Source organism: Meriones unguiculatus, chromosome 1 (genome assembly GCF_030254825.1).
Source record: "Meriones unguiculatus strain TT.TT164.6M chromosome 1, Bangor_MerUng_6.1, whole genome shotgun sequence".
Lineage (NCBI taxonomy): Eukaryota > Metazoa > Chordata > Mammalia > Rodentia > Muridae > Meriones > Meriones unguiculatus.
Window position 1 is genome coordinate 24,709,239 of NC_083349.1, and position 23,297 is coordinate 24,732,535.

At 55.7% G+C, this 23,297-nt stretch overlaps 1 protein-coding gene across 8 annotated transcripts; it reads right to left on the reverse strand.

Annotated features, from left to right (window-relative positions):
• Positions 1–680: 680 nt before the first annotated feature.
• Positions 681–22,971, reverse strand: Pcnx3 (pecanex 3). Of its 8 annotated transcripts, none has more exons than XM_021638358.2 (35): positions 22,255–22,971; positions 21,768–21,955; positions 21,451–21,550; positions 21,284–21,323; positions 21,085–21,180; positions 19,769–20,896; positions 19,236–19,359; positions 18,981–19,159; positions 18,465–18,555; positions 17,946–18,081; positions 16,114–16,235; positions 14,945–15,098; positions 14,647–14,679; positions 14,248–14,419; positions 14,041–14,151; positions 13,624–13,715; positions 13,358–13,467; positions 13,099–13,204; positions 12,892–12,984; positions 12,620–12,770; positions 10,763–10,907; positions 10,270–10,447; positions 8,652–8,760; positions 8,398–8,527; positions 7,957–8,015; positions 7,645–7,860; positions 6,726–6,979; positions 3,676–3,906; positions 3,433–3,536; positions 3,064–3,211; positions 2,735–2,965; positions 2,377–2,651; positions 1,745–1,878; positions 1,366–1,664; positions 681–1,288 (listed from the first exon to the last, which is right to left on the reverse strand). In XM_021638358.2, the coding sequence occupies exons 1-35, from the start codon at positions 22,405–22,407 to the stop codon at positions 1,094–1,096; spliced, it is 6,087 nt and encodes a 2,028-aa protein (XP_021494033.1). In that variant the 5' UTR covers positions 22,408–22,971; the 3' UTR covers positions 681–1,093. The 8 variants fall into 8 exon arrangements, with proteins under 8 accessions (XP_021494033.1, XP_021494029.1, XP_060240604.1 ...); XM_021638354.2 differs by having other exon boundaries at positions 16,114–16,274; XM_060384621.1 differs by having other exon boundaries at positions 16,114–16,274; positions 18,981–19,156; positions 21,085–21,200.
• Positions 22,972–23,297: the final 326 nt, after the last annotated feature.

The following is a 23,297-nucleotide window of genomic DNA, read 5'->3' on the forward strand; positions in this document are numbered from 1 at the left end:
CGGCGGGGCCTTAGGCAGCCCTGGACAGCCTGAAACCTGCGGTCCCTGCCTCCGGCCGCCCATCTAACTTCCCGGCCCTAGCCCAGTCACTGGTGACTTCACTGAGAAATGGGAACAAGTGCACCTGCCTTCCAGACCATTTAATGCTAGAGGAGGCCACCTAGCGTCCTGCTGTGGCCCGGCAGACAGCAGGTGTTCGGGGCCTGCAATTACTTCACTCTTTAAGGGCCGGGCCTAGTTAACTCTTCTACACGGGCTGTCTTTCGTTCTGAAAACTTCTCCTCGTTGTTGGTGTAGTGGGGGTACCATTAATCCCAGCACTCTGGAGGTAGAGCGGGTGGATCTGAGGCCAGCCTGGTCTACACAGGGGTGCACAGTGAGACCCTGTGTCAAATACAAAAGAACCCTTTCTTATGCAGGTGTAATCTTTATGCTTGGAATGAATGAGTAAGGCTTTGGTCAAGATCAGGGCTCACGAGCCACTAGGGCTGGGAGCCTTTCCACATCCAGGACGGCCTGAAAAGCACATAGGCTGATGAGGAAGGTAAGCATTCCATCTGATCCCAACTTTGGAGACCCAGCAGGGTCTAACCCCATATCCACCCTCTTCCGTGTTCATTCTCCCTACCTTAGCCACCTCTACCAACCTCGCCTAGTCCCACATAAAAGAAACTGCCAACCAAAATCAAAAATAGTGTTATTAATTTGGTGTCTCTGAAGCACAGAAAAAAAAAGGAAAGGAAAATGACAAAAGAACGAATGAAACCACCCTTGCCACATGCCCGGTCCCAGGTCCAAGCTAAGGAGACCAGCCTTGTAGGCAGTGTGGGCCCAGGGGCAAAGTCAGTCCTGGCCATGGGCTCAAAGAGGGACCAGCCCATGCGTTTGGCTCTCAGGGCCTGTCTAGGAGGATGCTGCCTCAAACTCGGGCACCCGGGCCATGGGTCAGGGAGAGGAGCCTGGCTCACTCAGTCCTGACACTCTGTCTGAAGTAGCCAGAGTTCAGGGTGCGGACGCCAGAGCCAGCCAGTCCTGTGATCCAGCAGTCTCAGTTACTGAGTCCTGGGATGAGGTCCAGCAGAGGCCAGGCTGTTCAGTACTGATGCTCCAGTAAGGGCTGGGCAGCCGGGCTCTCCCGTTCCTCAACAGGGACAGGCCAGTCACCTGGGGCGCCGGAAGGTGTGCCACTCTCAGGGGCACTGCTGTCCAAGCAAGGAATGTCCTGGGTTGTTCTGGCAGGTGAGGCCTCAGAGCTGACATCAGGACTGAGGCTGAGGTCTAGAGGGGCCTGTGGAAGGAAAGACAGATGAGCTGACAAGCACACCGGAAATCTCCTGGGATCTCATCCTCCCACAGGCCCCTTACCTGAGATTTGGGGGTACCTCCTTTGGGGCTCCCTGAGGCTGGCTCCCCATCAGGTCCTCCTAGTCCCTTCCGACCCCCCAGACTCCACTTCCCACTGGGCCCCTCAGAACTGAGAAGACCAGGGCCAGGAGGTCTAGATGGCCGGGGACCCTCAGTGGGCGCAGGTGAAGCAGGAGGTGGTCCAGGGAGCCGAGGGGGAGGCCACTGCAGCAGAGGAGGGGGCCGTCCATCTCCAGAGCCACTGAGGGAAGGCCGTGGCCCCCAGCTAGGACCTGGTGGGAGGGGCTGCTCACTGCCGCCTGTAGGAAACAGATAAGAGCAAAGACCTCAGCTGGGCAACAGTCTCACCCACAGGTTCAGCCCAGCTTTGTCTACTCACCTGCTGTGTTTTCAGGCGTGGGGTGTGCCAAGGGGGGATTATTGCTGAGGGAGGTCAGGCCACCACCCCCACCACAGTCTGAGTCATCCACATTTCCACCACTATTGCAGCCAGCGCCACAGCCCTTATGAAGTCTGATGGAGAAATAGCAGAACTGGAAGTGGGCCCAGGGCCACAGGCCTTCTAAGCCCTAAGATAGGTCATGTAATGTCTAAACCCCAGGATTCTCATCTCTTAATCTGCTGTCTAGTTTACAAAACCTTTCTTTAATTTTTTATTTTTCAAGATGGGGTTTCTCTGTGCACCCTTGGCTGTCCTGGACTCCCTTTGCAGACCAGGCTGGCCTCGAACTCAGAGGTCCACCTGCCTCTGCCTCCTTGAGTCCTGGATTACAGGCATACACTGCCACACCTGGCTTATTTATAGTCTTTTAAACACTAAAGTCAGCTCTAGGGGAAAGGGGGCCTCTCTAGGTAGAGGGTCACCTCTCAAAGTCCGAGCTCACTGACTCCAGTATTTCATTTCTGGGACCTTGGAGCGGGCTGCTTCATCCCTGTGCCCCGACACCTCTGGAATCCCAGAGCATCAGGCCCTCATGAAGCATCCCAGGCTGGGTGGCAGCCAAGGCTCACCTCTCCCAGCTGCGCAGGAGCCATCGAGCAATGGCACCTAGGCTGACAGGGCCACCCCACAGCGCCCGCAGCTGGGGGTGGCTGCCAGCCAGAGATGTGGTGAGAGGTGACACGTAGATGGGGTAGCCCAGAGGCTGGTCGCAGGAGGAGTTGATCATGTTGCGGAGGGCCTGCTTGGCGTTCTGGATGCTGCCGCGCTCAGGGTTGCGGTTCCGCAGGAACACCAGCTCCTGCTGCTGCCCGGCCCACAGCCCACGCACACACTCTCGGTTTACCTGGGGGGGGCCACACCAAAGGTCAGGCGGTGACCCCGAGGAGGGTCCTGGGCTTCAGGCTGGGGTAAGACCATCTGCCCCACCTTGATGACCCGGAAGCTGAGGTGGCGCCGGTTGAGCATGATGATCTTGTACTCATCGGAAGCATCGTCCATGACGTGGCGCAGTGCCAGCAGGGAGGGAGTGTTGCTAAGGATGGCACTGCGCCAGGCAGGGTCGCCCTCATGGGAGATGACTAGCCGCTCCTCATTGGCCGCAATGGCATCATACAGGGTTGCTGGCTCCTCATACTCATCAGGAGATGTGAAATGGTCCTGGTTGGGAGGAGAGGTCGGAAGTCAGGAGACGCTGGCCTAGGGAAAGGCTTCGTCTTCCTTCTGCCTCTCACTCTGCCTGGGCACACCCCTCCTACCTGGTGGAGCTTGAGGGCCATGCGAACCCCAGGTGCCACCACTCGGTGAAGCAGGTCCATGTCAGCAAAGACCCACTCATCACGAGGGGAGGTGATTCGAAAGTCACCCTTGAACAGGGCATGCAGGCCATAGAGGAAGGGCTCCAGGCTGGGTGGGGAGAAGATATCAGCAACAGGGAGAGAGCCAGAAGGGGCTGTTCCCCATCTTGCCAAGGAAGCCAGTCTCTCCTCAGAGAGCCATGAAGAGCAGGCAAAGCTGGGAGTGCTGAGAGTCTTGTCTATGTGAGAGGGACTCAGCAACAGAAGTGTGGAGCTCTTCAGGGAAGGGCAGAAGGGAAAGCAGCAGGCCAGCTGGCTGTGAGCACTCACCTGGCAGACATGCTGTGTGAGGCTGTTCCCAGGGCCCTGCGACCCAGCACACACAGGCCAAAGCATAGTGTGACCAACGGTGAGTTCCAATCCTGGTCCACGGGCTACGGCACAAAGACCCCAGTCAGCACAGCTCAGTGTGGGCCTGGGGTCCAGACTGTGAGGGTCAGCAAGTGTGAAGGGAGTGACCAGGAAGTCCCTAGAGTCTGGGGTGGGGCGGATCTAAAGGAAGGGTAGCCTGACCTGGCTGCGCCGAGAGGCACAGTACTGGATCCACTCAAGGTGAACAGCACAGAAGGATGGCAGCGAGAGGCCAGACAGGCGAAGGTCATAGTCTTCATCAACACTCAGTGAGAAGGTAGGGTCTGAGTCAGCATAACCAAGGGCTCGCACAGGCCGTAGGGCAGCCGTGATGCCCTCGTGGCTCAGCCAGGTCTCGAGCTTTGGAGAGCGGCTCACATAGTAGATGATGCTCTGGGAGAGGAGGAGCAGCAGTCAGGGGTGCCGCTCTACCCCAAACCCCAGCACTGGGGAGAAAGCACTCCAGCCCAAGTGAAATGCTTCCTGCAATGCTTCCCGCAATGCAGCTTCTGCACTCCAGCACAGCTAAGCAGGCGACTGATTGGTCTCCTGGACAAAGTGTGAGAACCAGCAGGAAGCATGCCACCTAGAGCAGTCCTGCCCACGGCAGCAGGATCTGCCTGCTGTCCTCTTCTTGCCAACCCAAGAACCCAGCCCATCTGTAAGGGGAACAGAGGATCAGACAGGTAACAGGGAGAACTGGGCTGGAATGTGAAGACAGTGTGCAATATCTACATATCAGGGCCAGAAAGGTCAGGCTGAGATACTGTGTTGCCTACAGCCCAGGGAGCCGACGTGACCTGGGCCACAGGTCCCTTCAGGCAAATTACTGACAGACATAAGAGCTTCTCTGAAAAAACCCAGAGGCACACACTTTGTATCAGTGTGTTTGGCTAGTGTTTTTCTTCTCCTTTTTTTTTTTTTTTTTTGGTTTTTTGAGACAGGGTTTCTCAATGTGGCCTTGGGGCTCACCTTGAACTCAGAGATCCACCTGCCCCTGCCTCCCAAGTGCTGGGATTAGTGTCTGGCTGTTCTTAATGGGACCTTGTTGATGTTTAAAAGGGGCTGAGCACGTGGAGGGCAGCTTTGGGGAGGGAGGTAGCCAAGACAGCTGGAACAGCAGCTGGCAGACAGCAAGGTAATATCCTTGTAATATCCATATACTATCCTGAGCTGAAGCTGACAGGCCTGGTTAAGTGGTGGGGAAGCCCAGGCTGAGGAGGGTGGGACAGAGTGCCCAAGCAATAGGGAATGCGGCAGGGTGACCATGGTGGGACACCGGGAAGCTAAGAGCCTGGACAAAATGGCCAGGGTACAAGCTAGGAAGAGCTAAAGCTCAAACAGCTGCCCAGGAGGAGCACACGGAGTCAATGACTACACGGCAGCACGTGAGGGAGGAGGGTCCACCAGTTCCCTACACTGAGGTGGCCTTGGCAGAAGTTGGTGAGAAAGAATTATGGCAAGGGCTGGCTGCTGACTTGTCTTACTAACAGAATAAAACAGAGATGAATGAATGAGCTATGGTTTTCAGATGGACTTCCTGCCTAGAGAGCATCTCTAAAGTCCAGGTACCACCATAGCCTTTAAGAAAACCCAAAAAGCATTGTTTTTGGATCAGGCGGATCTCTGTGAGTTTGAGGCCAGCCTGGTCTACAGAGCAAATCCAGGACAGCCAAGGCAACACAGAGAAACCCTATCTTGGAAAAAATAAAATAAAAAAATAAAAATAAAAATAAAGGTTAAAAAAAAATCTAAAAAAAAAAAAAGAGTGTCCTTGTTGGAGGTGTGTCACTGGGGTAGACTCTGATTTCAGAACTCTGGTCATGTGGGTAAGACCTAAGCTCTCAGCTACTGCATGCCTGCCTTTAACATGCTCCCTGCATTGGCACTCTGAAACTGTAAGCAAGGCCCCAAACTAAATGCTTTCTTTTATAAGCTGCTTGGTCATGGTGCCTCTTCCCAGCAACACAACAGTAACGACAACGCTCACTCAGTGCCCCTCTTCTCAGTGTCACAGAACCTTATTGTTCCTTCTAGCCCACCAGCCTGCAAGCCTGTGTTTCTCAAGGGGTAAACTGAGCGAGGACAAGGGAGGCAACATTCTAGGTCGCCTGGAAACCGTGAACTTTCCTGCCCAGAGCTTCTACACCTCACTGTGTCTCACCACTCTCAACAAGTCTCAAGACCCTCTGGCCTGACTTGGAGTCCCCGACGACAAGGCAGAAAATCTAGTGTTTGAGGCCAGGCCTGAGCCTAGAGCCTGGCTCTGCCACATTCTAATGCCAAACCCAACCAATCATTTTACCTCTGCAAACCGTTTGTGTCTGTGTGTGCATGTAGAGACCAGAAATTGACATCAGGTGTCTTCCTCACTCGTTCTCCACCGTATTTGTGAGTTGGGTCTCTCACTAAACCTGGAGCTCACAAATTTGGCTAAACTAAGTGGCAGCCAGCCCCAGAGATCCTCCCCTCAGCTCTGGGGTTAGAGGTCATGCTAGTACATCCAGCTTTCACAGGATCTAAGCTCAGGTCCTATTGTTCGTTTGTATGGCAAGCGTACAAACAACTACCACCCCCGCCTCCACCCCGTTTTCCTGAGTCCTTCACATGGTCCAGGCTGCCTTTGAATTCCTAACCTCTTGCCTCCACCTACCAATTGCCTGGATTACAGCAGAAGCCAGCTGCCGTGCAGAGTGTGCGGCAGTCTGTGCAGCTTAGGCAAGTGCCCAGCAGCGCCCACCACCCTCAGTCTGCAGCACTGCCTGGCTCCTGTGCTTCCCCACAGAGCCACAGTCAGCAAGTACCACCACTGTGAAGGTGGGCAAGGCTGGTGGGTTTTGTTTTGGTACTGTGAGTTGAATCTAGAATCTCAGGCATAGTAGGCATGCATTCTACCACACTCCTGGCCATGGGCTGGTGGTCCTGAAGACATACCTCAGCCAACTGCACTTGCTGGTGGACCCAGCAGCCTGGGAGGGGATCCATGATTGCGCTGCCCACCCACACGCCACACTCAGGGCCTGAGACACTCTTGCCTGGAATGGCAAGAGGGAGCACCTACTCCAGGCACCTGGGCACCAAGGCCTCTATGGCCTACTGTCCGATGTAGCACTGTGAGGAACTTAAACTGAGTCCTGTTTCCCTTGACCAAACAGCCTCCCAACATTCCAAACAACAGGCAGTACCAGCACCCCAGCACCCTTCCCCCATACCTTGACATAGTAAGTGATGAGGATCTTGCGGAGGTCAAACACCTGCAGCATGGAGGCAGCGTTGTTGTCACTAATGCTGTAGCCTTCCAGCACATACTTGCTGGCTGTTACCTCCCAGGCCAGCCAGCGCTGCCCAAAGGCAGCATTGAAGGACAGGACCCGGGGAAGGTGGCCAGGCTCACAGCAGCAGCATCCCTCATCTTCCTCCACACCTTCAGTGATGGCCTCCACCTCACGCTGCTGGCAGTATGTGCCTGTGGGACATGGTTGCCCAGTCAGAGCCACTAGGATAATCCCTACTTGCCTCAGCAAGTACCCAAAACGGCACTAGGCCCACTGCCACTCAGCTTCTACCCTAAGACACTGAGTAAAGGCTACTGAATGGATTGACATGAGACCCTTTCTCCTCATCATTCCCATTGCCAGAGGGTGTCAGAGAGAAACGGGTCCAGTTCCCCATTTATTGAGGCAAAGACTGAAACTTGTAAAGAAGTGACTTTCTCAAGGTCGTGGTGCTCATGCGCTTGGAGCCTCCCTCGTTGCCCCTAAGGGACTTGTCTCAAACTAGCACCAAACAAGGAGCCAGCTACCCACAGTGCTAGCAGGGTGCTTGTCAGTGGCCCAGTTAAGACCCAGAGCAGGCTGGAAGCTGGCATCAGGGCCTCAGTTTTCAGCAGTGATCCTTGGACTCCCTATGAGGTCAAAGGTGGTGTGTGCATGTGTGAATGTCACTGGAGACAGAGTGGCCAGGCTAGGAAACTCAGGCTTAGGGAGGGAGAACCTAACCTTGCCTGCAATCAGCAAGCAGTCAGAGCTGAACTAGAATCCAGTCTCAGCACAATACTAAATGCTGTATCCCAACCTAGGCCCTGCCCACTCTGGCCTCTACTACCCGCCCCAGCTTGGTCCTGTGGCTCACCCCGGAACTCAAGGCCACGCAGCTGGAAGGTGATGAGGCCATTGCCAACCTCAATGAGGTGCACCAGCGCGTTGAGGTAGTCAGAGGCCAGGACAAAGCAGTCACCAGGGCCATAGTTGCCCCAGCGGCCCAGCACCAGGTCCCCACACAGGGTGTGCTGCAGCGAGCGTGTCAAGTGCTCATAGAAGATGGAGTTGAGGTTGTTGTCATCAGCGCCTGGGACCCAAAACATAAACGGGCAAGGTGTCAAGTAAAGAGGGCACACTCCGGTGGACACCCTGCCTGTAAGCTCCTGGACAAGCAGCTACCCACCTGGGTTCCGGTCCAGCTGTGTCACTAGGCGGGTGTTGGAATGATCCACACGTTTAGTGCTGTTCAGAGAGAGCATCAACGTTTCAGCCAGGGCCAGGCAGCCCGTCAGCACATCCTCTGCCCAGGCTCCACCCTGGTGGTCTCTGAACCCACATCCCTGAGCTGTGAGACTTGAGAGGCCCACAGCAGCTGACAGATAAGGAAGCTAAATCTCATGGACATGAAGAGACTCACTTAGGAGGGAGAAACCTGGAGAGTGCGTTCTCACAGAGGCCAGACTGCCTCCATGAGGCCTCCGCCTGCTGCGCGTTCGGCCTTTACCAGACTCACTACCTCAAGTGTCCCCACCAAAGCCAAGCACTCACACCCTTGATGTCTGGCCAGGACTCCAAGGCCTCACTTCCCTGCTGGTCACCAGCTCCAATCTCTCATGAGACTTACTTGTAGTCCCTCTCCCAGAACTTGAGGGGCCTCGCATAGGACATGATGAAGACAGCACTGCCCAGCAGAGGGTTGAGTGGTGTGGAGAAGAGCCCTGAGAGCAGGGCCTGGAGGAACAGCATGGCTGAGTCTGGGCACAAGTCAAGGAGGTGACGGACACATGGGACCTTCTGCCCCCCTCTCCCCCTCTGCAACCCAAAGCTGCTGCTCTCCACCACATCCCACCCACAGAGAGATAGCTAGAAGCTGGATACGTGGTACAGCGAAGGGCTGGGCAAAGGCATGGAAGGCTGAGCCCCAGGTGATCTGCCAGGGTGCGATGTAGGTCAGCACAAAACGCAGCTTGTACAGCAGGTCCCATAGCTGCAGGGGTCATCAGGGTGGAGGTGATAAAACACACACACGGTCACACACGGTACTAAGATCTGACAAGCTCCAGACACAGACACCAGCCCCACGCGGTCAACTGCAAGGCCACTCCCATCCCTTTCTTTCTAGACCAGGCTTGCAACACCTAAAGCCACGTGGGGTGGTTTGAAAAGGTGTGGTCCCCATAGACTCATGTGTTTGAATGCTTGGCCCATATTAGGAGGTGTGGCCTTGTTGGAGGAAGTATCTCACTGGAGGCGGGCTTTGAGGTCATATATGTTCAAGCTATGTTCAAGCTAAGCTATGTGACATACAGTCTCCTGCTGCTGCCTGTGGATCAAGATGTAGAACTCTTGGCTCCTCCAGCACCATGTCTGCCTGCATGGTGCCATGCTTCCTGCCATGATGATAATGGACTAAACCTCTTAAAACTGTAAGCCAGGCCCAATTAAATGTTGGCCTTTATAAGAGTTGCCTTCATCATGGTGTCTCTTCACAGCAATGGAAACCCTAAGACATCATGGGAACTTCTAACTGTTGTTAGCTAGTTAATCCCCATGATGACAGTGGGAGCTTCCTACTGCTCTCCCCAGTTCACAGATGGGAAAGGTCCAGTTCACATAAAGGGAGAGAAGGTAAGTGACTTTCTCAGGTCATGTTGCCCAATCATTACTGAGAATTTCAAGAGATGACCCCAGGCCTTGCCCTCAGAAGGCCTAAGGCAAGCCTGGAGGGCCAGGTGTCTAATAATTCCAGCCATTGAAGAGGATCACAAGTTTCAAGGCAGCCTGGGCTGTAGAGTAAGTTCAGGTGAGCCTACATAACTTAGTAAGACTGTCTCAAAATAGGAAGTCACAAGAGGGCTGATGAACCAGCTAATGGTGAAATGCTTGCCCAGTACAACCAAGGCTCTGGACTCAAATTCTAGTAAATAAATAAATAAGTAAATAAATAAAGCAGAAAGGTACCTAGTATGAAAACTTGCCAGCAAACAAGTCAAATATGAAAAAAGCCCTTTAGAGGCCAATGTGGGTCCCAGTGCCACGGTAGGTGGTAGGCCTTCAGGTCGATGAGGGGACCCCACAGCCTAAGAGAAGCTAGCCAGCTAGCAGCTAGCCACCCAGACTCCAGGGTACACACTCTTGGCTCTGAACCTGGCCCCAGCACACTGGCTGGTAGAGGGCTGGAACTAAGGGGCTTTATAGCATCCGAGGGACAAAGTCAGGCCTTGATATGGCTGATCCTGAGAAAAGTGGTTGTAAGATAAGACTGGACACCAGTTCCCAGGAGGGCCTGACATAAGCTCCCCCAAAAAGCTGCAAACCCATTCTCTGCAGGGAGAAGTGGAGGAATCTCTTCCCCAGGCCACTGCAAAGGCCCATAGTTAAATCCATACAGGATAGAAGGTAACAGGGCTGCAGGGCTGTTCTTTCCTGCTCTGACAGAACAGGTCTGTTTGGTCTGTTGGTCAGCCTGGGGTCTGAGTCAAAGCCACCAGCTCACCTTGCTGCAGAGCAGGGACATAAGGAAGTAGTCGAGCAGAAAGCCCTGCGAGAGCCTCGGGTAGTCAAAGTGGAAGAGCAGGACGGTGAAGGCCAAGGTCAGGTACTGCTGGGGTGGGCAACAGAAGGCTGAGCGTAGCAGCTTCAGCCCCGCCACAGTCATCAGCAATGCCCGGCAGCTGTGGGTGGGGCAGGCATTCAGACATGGCGGCCTCAGGGAGGAGCGGGCACAGACACACACCTCTCACCAACGGGTCTGAATGCAACCCTAACTACCTGCTGTTTAATACAACAGCCCTTGTGTGGGGGCCAGTGACGCTTAGGTTCAGAACCTCTGAAGGAGGCGAACAGGGACACATCTGCTTCAACCGATAGCTCGTTAAGAGCTGGGATCCTACTTTGGCTTGCTGCCAGTCTTGGGCACTACCCCTTCCTCAGTGGGAATCAAATGAGGATGTAGGAGAATGGCGGAGAGGGGAGTGAGCGGTCCTCACTAGAGGCAGAATTTGTCTGGGTGGCTGACGACTGTGTGGGCGTCCACAGTGAGAGCGTTGAGAACCACAGCAGGGTAGATGAGGTACTTCTCAACACACTGCAGGCCAGCATAGAGCTTCTCAAACCACATCACCTGGGCAGCGCCTGCAATGGGAAGGCAGGGTTGTCAGCTCATACCTGACCCTCCATATGGCATCTCTCTGGAGCCCAGAGGACTAGGCACCACAGGGCCAGGAAGCACCCAGGAAGGTAGGCCAGCCTGCTGTACTGTCCTGGGTTCCTGGAGACTCAGGCTAGGGAGGAAGAAATACTGCTGGCAGGCCAAATGAGAATGAAGAGCCCAGCAGGGCAGGGGCTCCACAGGCACTCAGCAAGTCACAGGCTTGGGGTCGGGGATGGGGGCCAGGAGGTTACTGTTTTGGCTGTCTGTGGAAACAAAGCTGGAAAAAAACCTCTTAACACACCCACCAGAGTTAGGCAAAGGTCACGCAGAATAGGCTGAGGGGGTCAGGATGACCCTAAGCCGCAGGCCCTTCTGAGGAGCAAGCTCTCAAGTTAAGCTAATGAGAGGAAGACAGACAGGGATCCTGGCCCAGGGAGTAAAAGTTCCCTTTGTTTGAGGAAAATAAGGGCTACATACAAGCAACATTACAAGGAATGAGCAGGCTATATGTGTAACAATTAAAGAAAAAGGGGCTATGAATTTGAGAGAGACGGGCAAGAGGATGGGCACGGGAGGAGCTGGAAGGAGGCAGGGGAAAAGGGAAAAATGATATAATCTCAAAAATAAAAAATCACTTTTAAAAGTTGTTTAAAAAGGAACACAAGGGGTGGCAAAATAGCTCAGCCAGCAGCCTGGGAGTGCGGCTCCCAGGAGCACGTGGTGGGAAGAGACGGCTCCCGGAGGTCCTCCTGACTCCACGTGTGTGCAGTCTGTTCACAGAACAAGCGGTACGCAATGAGATCTCTCCGTCACCAATCAGGAGTCCTAGAAACTTATGTGTATGGGGATTTTGCCTGCTTGAATGTCTGTGCACCATGTGTGCGCAGTGCCTGTGGAGGGCAGAAGAGGCCATCAGAGCTCCTGAAACTGGAATTACAGCAGACTGTGAGACAACACCTGGGTTTGCGAATTGAACCCAGGTCCTCCGAAAGAGCAGCCAGTGCTCTAACTGCTGAGCCATCTCTCTAACCCCACCAACCAACACGTTTAAATAGAGGCTGGAGGGCCGGATGAGGTGGCACATGTCTTTAATCCCAGCACTCAGGGAGGCAGAGGCAGACAGAGCTCTTCGAGTTTGAGGCCAGCCTGGTCTACAAACAAACAAAAAAGAGGCTAGAAGAACTTTTCGTTTGTTCTGAGATGGGATCTCACAATGTAACTCTGAAAGGCCTGGAACTCACTCTGTAGACCAGGCTGGTCTTAAACTCAGAGATCCACTTGCCTTTGCCTCCCGAGTGCTGGAATTAAAGGTGTCTACAGGAGAATATTTTTAAATATTGCCTGAAAGATTTTTTTATTTTTATTATTATTATTTTTTTAATATTGCTAGCAACAAGCACTAGCTGGCTCTCACCCACTGGTGGCAATTCAGGTCATAAAAACCTTTTTAAACATGTTGGATTCCTCTTCCATTAGAGACAGCAGGTCAGACAAGGGCAGTGCACAGGGTATGAATACAGCAGAGACTGCCAGGGCAGTAAACGGAGGAGGCACCATGAGGGCAGGGGGCAGGACGGGCAGCGTGCTCTCTGCTGACACCCTTATCCATGACAGCACACCACTCATTAGGATGTGCTCCACCCTGAATCTGCCGCTGCAGGCAGCGGGGAAGCCATGAGCAGGTGCTACTCACCTCGCACTTCATACTGGCTGTATTCCAGTGGCTTCAGCACAGGCTGGGAGAGGCAGAACCAGGGCAGCTGTTTGCGGAGCTGCGGCAGCAAGTAGTGTGTGAAGAAGCCCACAGCTCCCGCCACTGCATACAACACGAAGCCCAGCACAGACTGCAGAAGGGACAGGCCAGAGGCTCAGTTCAGCCTGGGGCTCAGCCCAGCAGGCTAGGTGCAGGCTACAGAGGGTCCTCCGGCCCAGTGGGTGCGGAGGGATGAACTACACCTCACAAACCTTCAGGGCAATGAAGACGGTGCTGGCGCTGATGGCAAAGGTGAGCACTGCAATCACCACACACATCACCAGGTCGGAGTGCAGGACTTCACGCTGCAGGGCCAGGAGAAACAGCTTGGCTGCCTGCTGCGTGGTCACGTGGCCTTCCCAGGCTTGGACCCACCAGAATCCGGTGCTCCCCCACCCTCATCAGTTCCCGCTCCTTACCACTGACTGACGCATCTTCTCTGGCAGTGGGTCTGGGGGCTCTGCACGGGCTGTCTCTAGGCTCCGCTCCTCCAGCTCAGGGAAAAGCTTACTCCGCACTAGAGACCTGGTGGGAAGAAGAGTTCAGGGGCCAAGGCCAGCACTAAAGCCCCCTTCCCCACACAGATGGTCCCAGAAACATGCACTGACTGCCCAAGTTCCAGGCACACACATTCTCAGAGAGCACACGTGTGTGCATACAGACAGGCACACCACCCACCAGAGCACAGTGGGGTCACTGCTCTGCCGGCTCAGATGGTAGGACAGGGCCACCAGGAGGCCACAGAAGACTGAGAAGAGGACAGGGACGTGCTGCTCCGGCCAAGGTGTCTACAACAAAGAACTCACGCTGGTCAGGGGTGGTGAGGAGAAATGCTGGAGAAACAAGGGGTGTCCCATGTGAAAGCCACTGCTGAACCCAATTCACAGCCCTGTTCCAACAACCCCATGGGGCTCAGCATGCCTAGTTCCTGTAGGCACCCCTACCTTGATGGCCCCAAGGCAGAAGCCATAAAGCAGGGCAGCAGCCAGCAGGCTTCGGGTGAGGCTGAAGACCGCCGTGAGCGGGCTGGTGGCAGCTGTGAGCAGGAAAAAGTAGGTAAAGCCCAGCTCTGACCTACGGGTGTCACCATCTCAACTTGTCCCACTGCTCCTCAGTCCCCACAAGAACACCTCCCAGGACACCACCCTCCTCCACACGGCCTTCCGGGCATTGAGTGTTCTGGGATGAAACCACTGGCCTGGGGAAGGGAGAGGAAAGAGAAGGACAGGCAGGACAGGGCCCTTGAAGCCAGACTACAGATACAGGAAAGGCTCTCTAAGAAGCAGCGCTGTAGACGCAACCTGTGGGTGGGCCTACCTGGCCCCCACTGTCCCCTGCCACCATACCTGTGAGCACCGTACCTGTGCCCCCAAAGCCGTGCATATCTATCTGCTCCAGGAGGTACATGAGGCAGGTGTTGACCTGGGGCAGGAGGCCCAGCAGGAAGACGAATGGGAAGCACAAGGTGAACACTGCCCGGGAGGGGAGGGAAGGACCATTAGCCTGCCAGCCTCCCCTGGGCTCACCCTCCACACTCACTCCCTTGGGTTAATACTACCCTGCCTCACCAGTGGCCACGTCTCGGGCGCAGAAGAAGAAAGAAGCAGAGAAGAGCGTGAGGCCGTAGAGAGAGACAGGTGGGAAGGGCTGAGCAGTACCCAGGGCGTCCAACATCCAGATGAGTAGACAGCAGATGCAGAAGTAGACGGGCCGGCTGTATGCAATCACCCAGTTGTGGCCCTAGGGAATGGGCCAGTGAGGAACGGGGCCTTCCCCATGGACCACCCTGCTGGCATGTGCACACATTCGACATGCTCCAGGCTTGGCCACATCCAAGCTGGAAAACTGGGGAACGTGGGAGCAAAGCGGGTGGTGAGGGAACTCTGGCCCTCGCCCACCATGGCCTCACATTTGGTCTTAGACCCTCCCAGGGCCTTCCGGCCGGAACACCGCCCCACGGTACTCACATGCATGGGAGATGCTGCATCAGGCTGCACGCTCTGGAAGAGATGGAGATATGTTGGCAACAAGAACTGGTGCCCACAGAGGAGCGAGAGCACCGAGACCCGCCCAGCTCCAGCACTGGGCAGCAGCAAGTGACCAAGGCAGGACCCTGTACTGTCCTGAGCCTCAGTGTCTATACTTATCACATGGGTAGCTGGCTACAGAGGACTTTAATCCGATTATCTATACTTCCCCTCACACCTGGAACAAGGAAAATTGGATTGCCCAGGAAAGTTGTGGATTTGGGGAGCCAGGCCTGACCTTGAGCAAGGAGTACTGACAGGAGGCGATGACCAGGCAGAACTGGAAGACCCAGATGTCAGTGAAGAAGCCCTTGAGCAGCAACAGGTATCCCAGGAAGGCAACCAGGCTGCTCAATCCAACGCCGAAAATGTTCTCCATTATCCCCCGCGTCCTACAAAGCCACGTGAGTCAGGGCTCGGCTTCCCACTGTTTCTAAGGAGAGTTGGGGAACAGGACTCTGCCCTAAAGACCCACCTCTGGGCCTCTGAAAAGCTGAACCGGACCTCTGACCTCACAGGGAAGAGAGCAGGCTGCATTTGCTCTGAAAGACCATCTTGTTGCTGCCCTGAGCCCCAATCTTTGGCCATCAAGACACCAAGAGTTCAAGGCACTGTGAGTCCTGGCATTTCCTGCCCATGCTGACATGAGTTACAATGTGCACACTGAGGGGTGCCATCCTGTGGACATGGGCAGTTCCCGACCAGCCCCCAGTCAGAGGAGGGAACCAGCACGCGGGATGTAGGCCCAAGCCCTTGATGGTAAACAAAAGTCATTTGGCTTCTTTAAATCTGACTCTCTGGCCTCTGTATCCTCTCTGGAAAATGGGAAAGGATTTGAGACGACCAAGTTTATGGGTGTATTTAGGTTACAGCAAATGGAATGGAAGGAAAGAAAACTGTGATTCTGGAATGGGAGAGCAGTAAGGAATCGCTCGTTTCAAGAAAGACTTGGAGAGGAGGGTAACACTCCAGCCCACCCCTCTGTACCCCACTGCAGCCTAAAGAAACCCATTGCAGCAAGGAGTTGGTTCACACTTCTAGATCTAGAACTTTCAAAGTTGAGGCAGGAGGATTACTGGAAATCTAGACCACCCCGAATTACAGAGTGAATTTCAGGCCAGTCTAGGATACAAATGAGACTTTGTCTCAAAAACAACAAACAGAAACCTGTGCACACCTGTGCACACCTGTAACCTCAGCACCTGAGAGGTGGAAACCAGATGACCAGGAGTCAAGGCTAGCCTCAGCTACACAGCAAATCTTAACCCAGCCTGGTCTATGATACCCTTTTTCAAAAGGCACTCAGGATCTCCAAGGGCATGACCTCAGTCTAGATGTCCACAAGTCTGGACGACCAGAGTGCCAGCAATTTCTGGGGATTGGGAAGCAATAATTGTAGGTGCTCACCGGTCCAACAGGGCCAACAGGGCCAGCCGCTCATAGCGCACAGAGGTCCAACGGCCGGGAAGAAACCAGTACTTGTAGCTGTGCTGAGCCCGGGGTGGTGCTTCCTCCATCAAGGTCTGCTCCTGGGATTCGTGCAGGGAGTCCTGGTCCAGCAGGTCAAACTGCAGTCCCCACAGCCGCGGCCATCAGCCCCGCCACCCCCATGACCTAACATCACCCCTCTCCCAACACACTAATCTGACAATGGAGCATGTGCTACAATCCACCAAGGCCCCGTCTAGTGGCCCTATGGCCCGCCCTGACTCCCCAAGGGCTTGCTCCAAGCTCTAGGTTCCTAGGACACAGGTGGATTATTGCTACAGGCCGCCAGTGCCAGAGTCCCCAGATCTTACATCCACCTTCCCCACCCAGGCAGAATCGTCAGCGACATCTACTTTGCCCCTCAGGACCTGCTACAAATGGTATCTCCTCCATGATGGAGCCACCCCTGTGACAACACTGAGGAGCACAGAACAGCTGGCTGTGAGGGCAGACTAGGCCTGCGTGTCCCTGAGAAAATGAGAAAAGTCCTTTGCTTCTTTAGACTGGGTGCACCCTCATTCAACAAGCATGGTTGTAGAGATGGCTCAGAGGGTAAAAGCACCTGTCACACAGCCTGACAGCCTGAGTTCAGTATCTGGACTGCACAATGGAAAAAGAGAAACGCCTCCTCCACAAGCATACTGTGACATGCCTGTATGTACACACAGGCATATACATACATGCACACACGGACACGCACACACATGTGCACACATACATGTTTACATACAACACCTGCAAGGTACAATGAAGAGCCCAAAGATACACAACTCTGCCCTGTAAATCACTGTTAGATGGGCAGCAATACTGTCAATCCCTCATAACGGTTACAGAAAGCAAATGAGTCAGGAAAGGGTGGCCAGGCCTGGCAGCATGTTCTTAGGAGTTTGGGACAGGAGGATCCCAAATTCAAGGCAGACAGAGTGAGGTTAGTGCCTGCCTAAGAAAACTTAGTTTGTCTCATGATAAGGTGCATTCTGGTGACAGAGTGCACCTGCCTAGCGTTCAATCCCTATTTTCTCACACATAAACACATACATACAAACTAGCCCATGGTGGATTCTATAAGTGTTCGAGGTCCATCTGTGATCTAAAGTGTTAGTTATTTTGGGTTAGACCTATTTCAGGGCCATCCTCTGGACTCTGAGCGTTTGGGGTGGTGGTTTTGTTTTGAGGTCTGGGTATGTGTACAGTATTTTAGTAGAGGCCAGATCCCACTATGTTGCCAGGGCTGGCCTTCAGCTCCTGCCTCATGTAGTATCCCAATCTTAGCTCCGGGAGAGCTGGGATAAGAGCTGGGGCCATGTTTTGCATACTGGAATGATTGCAGAAGTGATAATCTATTCGGAGTAAAGAAGGCCACCATCAATAACCATGTTCGACAAGCTGTGTTAACAGATAATGCCTCGGGCAATCACACCCGTAAACGGCCAGCCACAGGACAAACCGAACTGCCACTTCTGCAGGTACCGCTGTGAAACACCCATTATCTTGCTAGCTGCTGCCGCTCTGGGATCAGAGAGGTGCACACCAGACACATTTACAGAGTAAATATATGACCTCAGAAGCATTCAGCTCCAAGTCTGTGCAACCTCCACCAAGCCATTAAAGACAGAGACAGTGGCATCCCCAAGCTCCTCCTCAGGGTCATCTATCCCTCCTGTGGTAGCCAGGCAGGCCAGCCTTAGCCATCTGCTTACGTGCACCTTGTCCCCTTCCCTCCGCACAACCCTTTCAAAGCTGCTCCTCACCTCTGGGATTTCCAGGGGCACCCTGCGCACCTGCATGCCCTGAAGAACCACTGGCCTCGGCTGCAGCAGGTTCAGGCCTCCTGTGGCTTCGGGCACATCAGCTGAGTGGAAGCTGGAGGAATGCGAGTGACGGTCCCTGTGGGGACAGCAGCAATGAGGGGGAAGGCCAAGCACAAACCCTGGATCTTGGTGAGACGGGAGTGGGAGCTAAGGCCCGACAGGTAGGGCTACCTGCTCCATGGCTGGGATGCCCAAGGGTCAGGAGCAGAGGAGTCAAGAGCAGGCAGACAGCAGAACTGTCTGTTTTGCAGGCCCTGGACTCCGCTCAGAGGCTGCGCTTCCCTGCCCTCCTCCTCAGGAAGCCAGTACTATGCTTCCTAAAAGCCTAGCATGACGGAATATCCCCGTCTCCTTTCGGTCTTCCCCTCCCAGCCCTGTGCTGCCCCACCACAGCAGAGGGCACTACGTTCAGGCAGTGCAGCCCGGCAGGCCCACAGGAAGCCCAGCCTGGAGACTCACCAGGCTCCATTGGCTGCCTGCTCCCCTGGCTGCCCCACAGGGTTCTCGTAGCCGCCTCCAGCTAGGCCAAAGGTATATGACCGCCGCACACCTGGGACAGAGGTACAGCAGCACTGTCAAAGACCGGTCTCCCTGGGCAGCAGGGCCAACAAACAAGAAGGAGCCCTGCAGTATGTCCCCCGCCACGACAGCCCAGCCCCTAGGGACCAAGAATCAGATGGGAAGGGGCCTAACAATCAGAAGCCTGGGCCCAATGGCCAGCCTGCCTGGGGCACGGCTCTGCTCTACCTCAGCCTGTGGCTTGAGGTGTGCCTTGGTTTCCTCACTAGCAGGGCAGGGATGATGACACCCACACCTTAGAGACACTGCAAGGATGACATCAGGCAGCGCGGGTAAAGCACTTGCCACACAGCCAACAGAGCAATCATCCACCAACAGTGCCGCTGGCTGGATAGGTAGCCACAGACGCCTGTGGGAAGTATGGAGGGGGTGCCAGGCTGCCTGGGAAGGGCTCACCGCTCTCATCGTAGAAATAGTGCACAGCGCCCTCAGAGGTGTCGTCGAAGTTGCTGGCTTCATGCACGTTGGGGCCAGCTCGGGTAAGCAGCAGAGAAGAGGCAAAGTGCAGAGCGGAGGGCAGAGTGAGTGCCCGGGAGTGGGAAGCAGCCCGGCCCCGCTGAGTCTCCTGCAGGCTGCTGGACAGGGCAAGCCTACGTTAGCACCGGGAAGAGCTAGCTGGCCCTCTGCCCTGCAGCCAGAGGGGATGCTCACCTAGGTGGTGAGCCCATGACGGAGGCTGGAGGGGTAGGGTTGCTGCCTGCATTGTGTCGTCTCCGGATGGCTTGAGCTCGCCTCACATTGCTTGTGCATTCCCGCTGACCTGTTTCCTCAGGAGCTGTCCGGAAAGAAGCCGAAGGCGTAAGTGACCAGGCTGGAAGGGAAGGCACTGGGACAGGAACTCCAGAGCGGAAGGAAAGGTTAGACTTAATACAGCCATCTTGGTCCTCGGAGCCCTGCCAGGGGATCTATACCACTTGTGCCTCAGGTTCCTCATCTGGAAAGAAGTATGACAATAATCTGCCCTACCCCACTGGTGGGCAGACGATGTCCTTGCGGAACAGAAGCTCAGGTGCTGGGCCTGCCGACCCAGAGGTAAGGCCCACAGTTTTTAACCACTGAGTGCATGTCCATCTGCCTTCGCAGACGGAGGCTAAACTGCCGCTGACTACGTCTCCTGCAGCCTGCCCTTTACCCAAACCTCCCAGGCCCCCTCCCCCAGCCTCATCCCTGGGGCCGACACTCACCTCCCCCCACAGCACCTTCCTCCTGCAGCTCCCCCCGCCAGCCAGGCTGGTTGGCAGCAGGTCCCCTATGGGCTTCGGCAGGCAGCACAACAGGCTCACCAGCAGCCAGCTCCACCCCTGGCTGGGCCTCCAGCTCGGCCTTGGAGCCAGCCAGGGGAGCCCGCAAGACATCACCCCCTGCCCCGTCCATGCTCAGCACACGTGCGTGAGTTTTGGCACTGGCAGTACTGGGTGTCCGCTGAGTCCCATAGGGCCGCTTAGGGGGCACAGCAGTTCCTTCTTCAGCCCCATGAGGGGCCCGCCGCTTCCGAGGACCCCCTGCTGCTCCCTGGGAGCTCTCAGGGGAGTAGCAAGAAGTGCACGAGGAGCTGTCGGTACTATAACGGCGCTGAGACCGGAGGCTGGACGCTGGACTCAGCTCACTACCTTCGCTGCTGTCTTCATCTTCAAAAAAGCCAGAACCCTCTAGCAAGGGCCGTCTTGGGGCACGACCAGGTGGGGAGTTTCCGCGCAAGGGGGGCCGCCGTTTGTTAGGCCGAAGCAGGGCCAAGTCCTTGGGCCGCACAACCAGGAGCGGCTCAGCTTGGCCGGGTGGCGTCCCTGCTCCAATGACTGTGTCAAAGGAACGAAGTGTATCATCCGAGGGAACCCCAGCATCTGGGGAGGCAGGCAGCTCAGCCTCCGATGGAGGGTCTGTGTCGCTGCCCTCAGGGGCATGTCCACCAGGGGGGCTATCCAGGTGCGTAGAGTTGGTCTTCTCACTCTTGAAGCTGCTCAGGGTCTCCCTGTCAGTGCCACTGAAGCAAGAATCTGAAGAGCCAGCTTTCTGGGGTGTGGGGTCACCTGAGCCCCTCCGGTCCAGGGGCTGGTAGCCTCCAGTTCCCCGACACTGTTCCCGTCGACTACTGGTCCTCACTAGGGCCCGGTCAGGCCGGGTCAGGGTCAGGAAGCTCTTGCTTAGCTCCTGGCTGAGGCTCCCTTTCAGTAAGGGGCTCATGGGAGTATCAGCCACACTGCTCCCACCCCAGGGCACACCATCTCCAGCCAGGGGAGAACGCTCGGAAGAATCCGTACTGGGGAGAGAGGGGTCTGGGACAACCCCTGGGGGTGTCTGGGGAAGGTCTCCAACTGTTAGAAGAAAGGAAGATGAGATGAGAGAAGGGGATCTCAAGATATCTATTCCCCACCCCCAACCCCAGGGTATGGCCAGGAGAGGAACACCAAGGCGATCCCATCCAGGAGTACAACAACGTGACCAGACTTGGGGGATGTTATCACAAGCCATCTGGTCTTCCTGCCGGAACCCTGCGACTCACTCAGTTTCTCCTGAGAGCTGAGCTTCAGCATCTCTCGGTCGGCAGAGGTCACAATCACATTGTTGCTGCCCTGCTCCCGTACCAGCTCCTTGATGTCTGCAACCACAGCACCAGAGCTGTCACAAGAACCCTGGGGTCCTCTTCCAGCATCCTCTTACACCACACTACTACCTCCTAGCCCAGAACAGCAGCAACCTACCTCTGAGGGGCCCAGAATCCTCCATCCGGGGCAGCAATTCCTGGCAAAGCAGAGGAGAGAACACAACTAAACAGAGCGAGAGGCAGGTCTGGAACAGGTCTGGAACAGGTCCACGACACGGCCCTTCCCAGGACAGCAGTGAGAAGCCCAAGGCTGGGCATACTCACCGAAACCTGGTTGAAGCCAAACACAGAATGCTGGGAACTGCAGCGTACAGGGGGTGTGGAGCTGACTTTCCGGAACACTGTCATCTCCACGCCTGGGTCCCTGAAACAGAAACAACAGTTCAGCAGAAGCTCTCGGCTAATCTCCTTCCTATCTTTACTGTTTCTCACCATCCCTGTGGATCCTTCCCTTTTTTACAGCTCTAAGACTGACTTCAGGAAGTGCTTGGGGCCGAGGTTCCCTCAGCCTTCTCTATCTTCCAGGGCACAGGCATAAGCACAGAGAAACAACAACAAACAACAACCAGTGCCCTACTCACCTGGGGAGGCTGCTGTCCCCCTGGCCAGCCTCCTCTTCCTGCTCCCCCAGGGTGGAGTTGCGCTTCTCCACGATCTCGCCTTGGTCGAACATGGCGTGCAGGCGATAGTTCACAGTCTTGATGGTGGCGAAGATGACAGCTACTACCAGGCAGTACACTCCAGCCACCATCAAGCTGGGGGGCAGGACCTGGAGATGACAGTTAAGTTGGGTCCTTTCTCACAAAAGCCTTGCTCCCCTGAGGGTGTCCCCGCTACCACTGTCATGACTAGGAGTCATCAGCTCACAAAACTTTGTGCAGTGGTACAAAGACCCCCATTAGGAGCAGTCCCCTATTTAACCGAAGAAACAAACCAAACGGGTACTCAAGGTCACCCCGTGTAGAAAAGGCTTGGTCTTCCCTCTACACGCATCCAAACTCTACAATGCTCAGCCCTGCCTGGCTGCCCTCCCTCTCCCAGTGGTCCCAGGCGGTGGCAGCTTCTCACCATGTACAGCAAGAAGGGAAAGACGAGCAAGAAGATCCAGACATAGAGGTGGAAGCAGTTGGAGAAGGTGCTCTGGTGCGGATCGAAGAACCAACCGCCAGTGAGCGAGGCCCACACCCCCTGGCGCAGGATCTGCAACACCTGAGACCCCATGGCCCAGCCGCTGCTGCGCACGCCCTCCTCCCGGGACCCTCATGGGGGCGGCCCCCGGCCCATGCCCCGCTTGGCGCCCGAGGGTCCCGGGGTCCGACTTCGATCTCACGCCATGGCCTCCCCCAGCGGGGGAGGGGATTGGTGGGGCGAGGGCACGGGCAGGGGGCGGGGCCGGCCCAGGCAGGCAGCCGGATCAGGCCGGGACACAAGGATGGGACTGCATCAGAGGCCGGGCCTGGGACCCCTCCGGAGGCCCGGAACAGTTCTAAGGGGCCGAGCCTGAAGGCAGGCGCAGGGCACGGGCTGGGCACCCGTCGGCGGCATCCAGAGGTGGGCGTGGAATGGGTGCTCTCCGAGTGCCGGTGATAGGTCCCTTGGCTCCGGACCGGGAAAGCCTTGGGACCCTGAGGTCCACTTCCGGGGTCGCAGGTCACTCGCTTGGGGGTCGGCGTTCGCCCCGCTTCTACCGGTGCCGGCGCAAAGGGGAGGCCGGAAGAAGGAGCCGCGAGCTGCCAGCCTGCACTGGCGCATGCGCCCGTTAGAACCTATTGGGACCCGGAAAAGGAAAAACCTGGTGGCAAAAGTGCGCAAGCGCAGAGCAGTAGCGAAGGGACGGGATCCAGAGGTGTCTTAGGCGTGCGCGCAGTCAAATGCTACAGAGTCCAAAAAAAAAAAAAAAAGGAAGCGATTAGGGCGCATGCGCACGCCCGGACGCGTCGTTATCGGGCAGCGGCTTAATGATTGGCGCAAAGCTTTTCTAACGCGTTGCAGGAGGCGGGGGAGGGGCCGGAGCCCCCTCACGGCTACTTCCAGTTTGCGGTACCGGGTCACACCCCCAGCTCGGGCCGCTTCTCAGGGCTCGCCCGTAAGTCATGGCGGTCGCTGGGGTT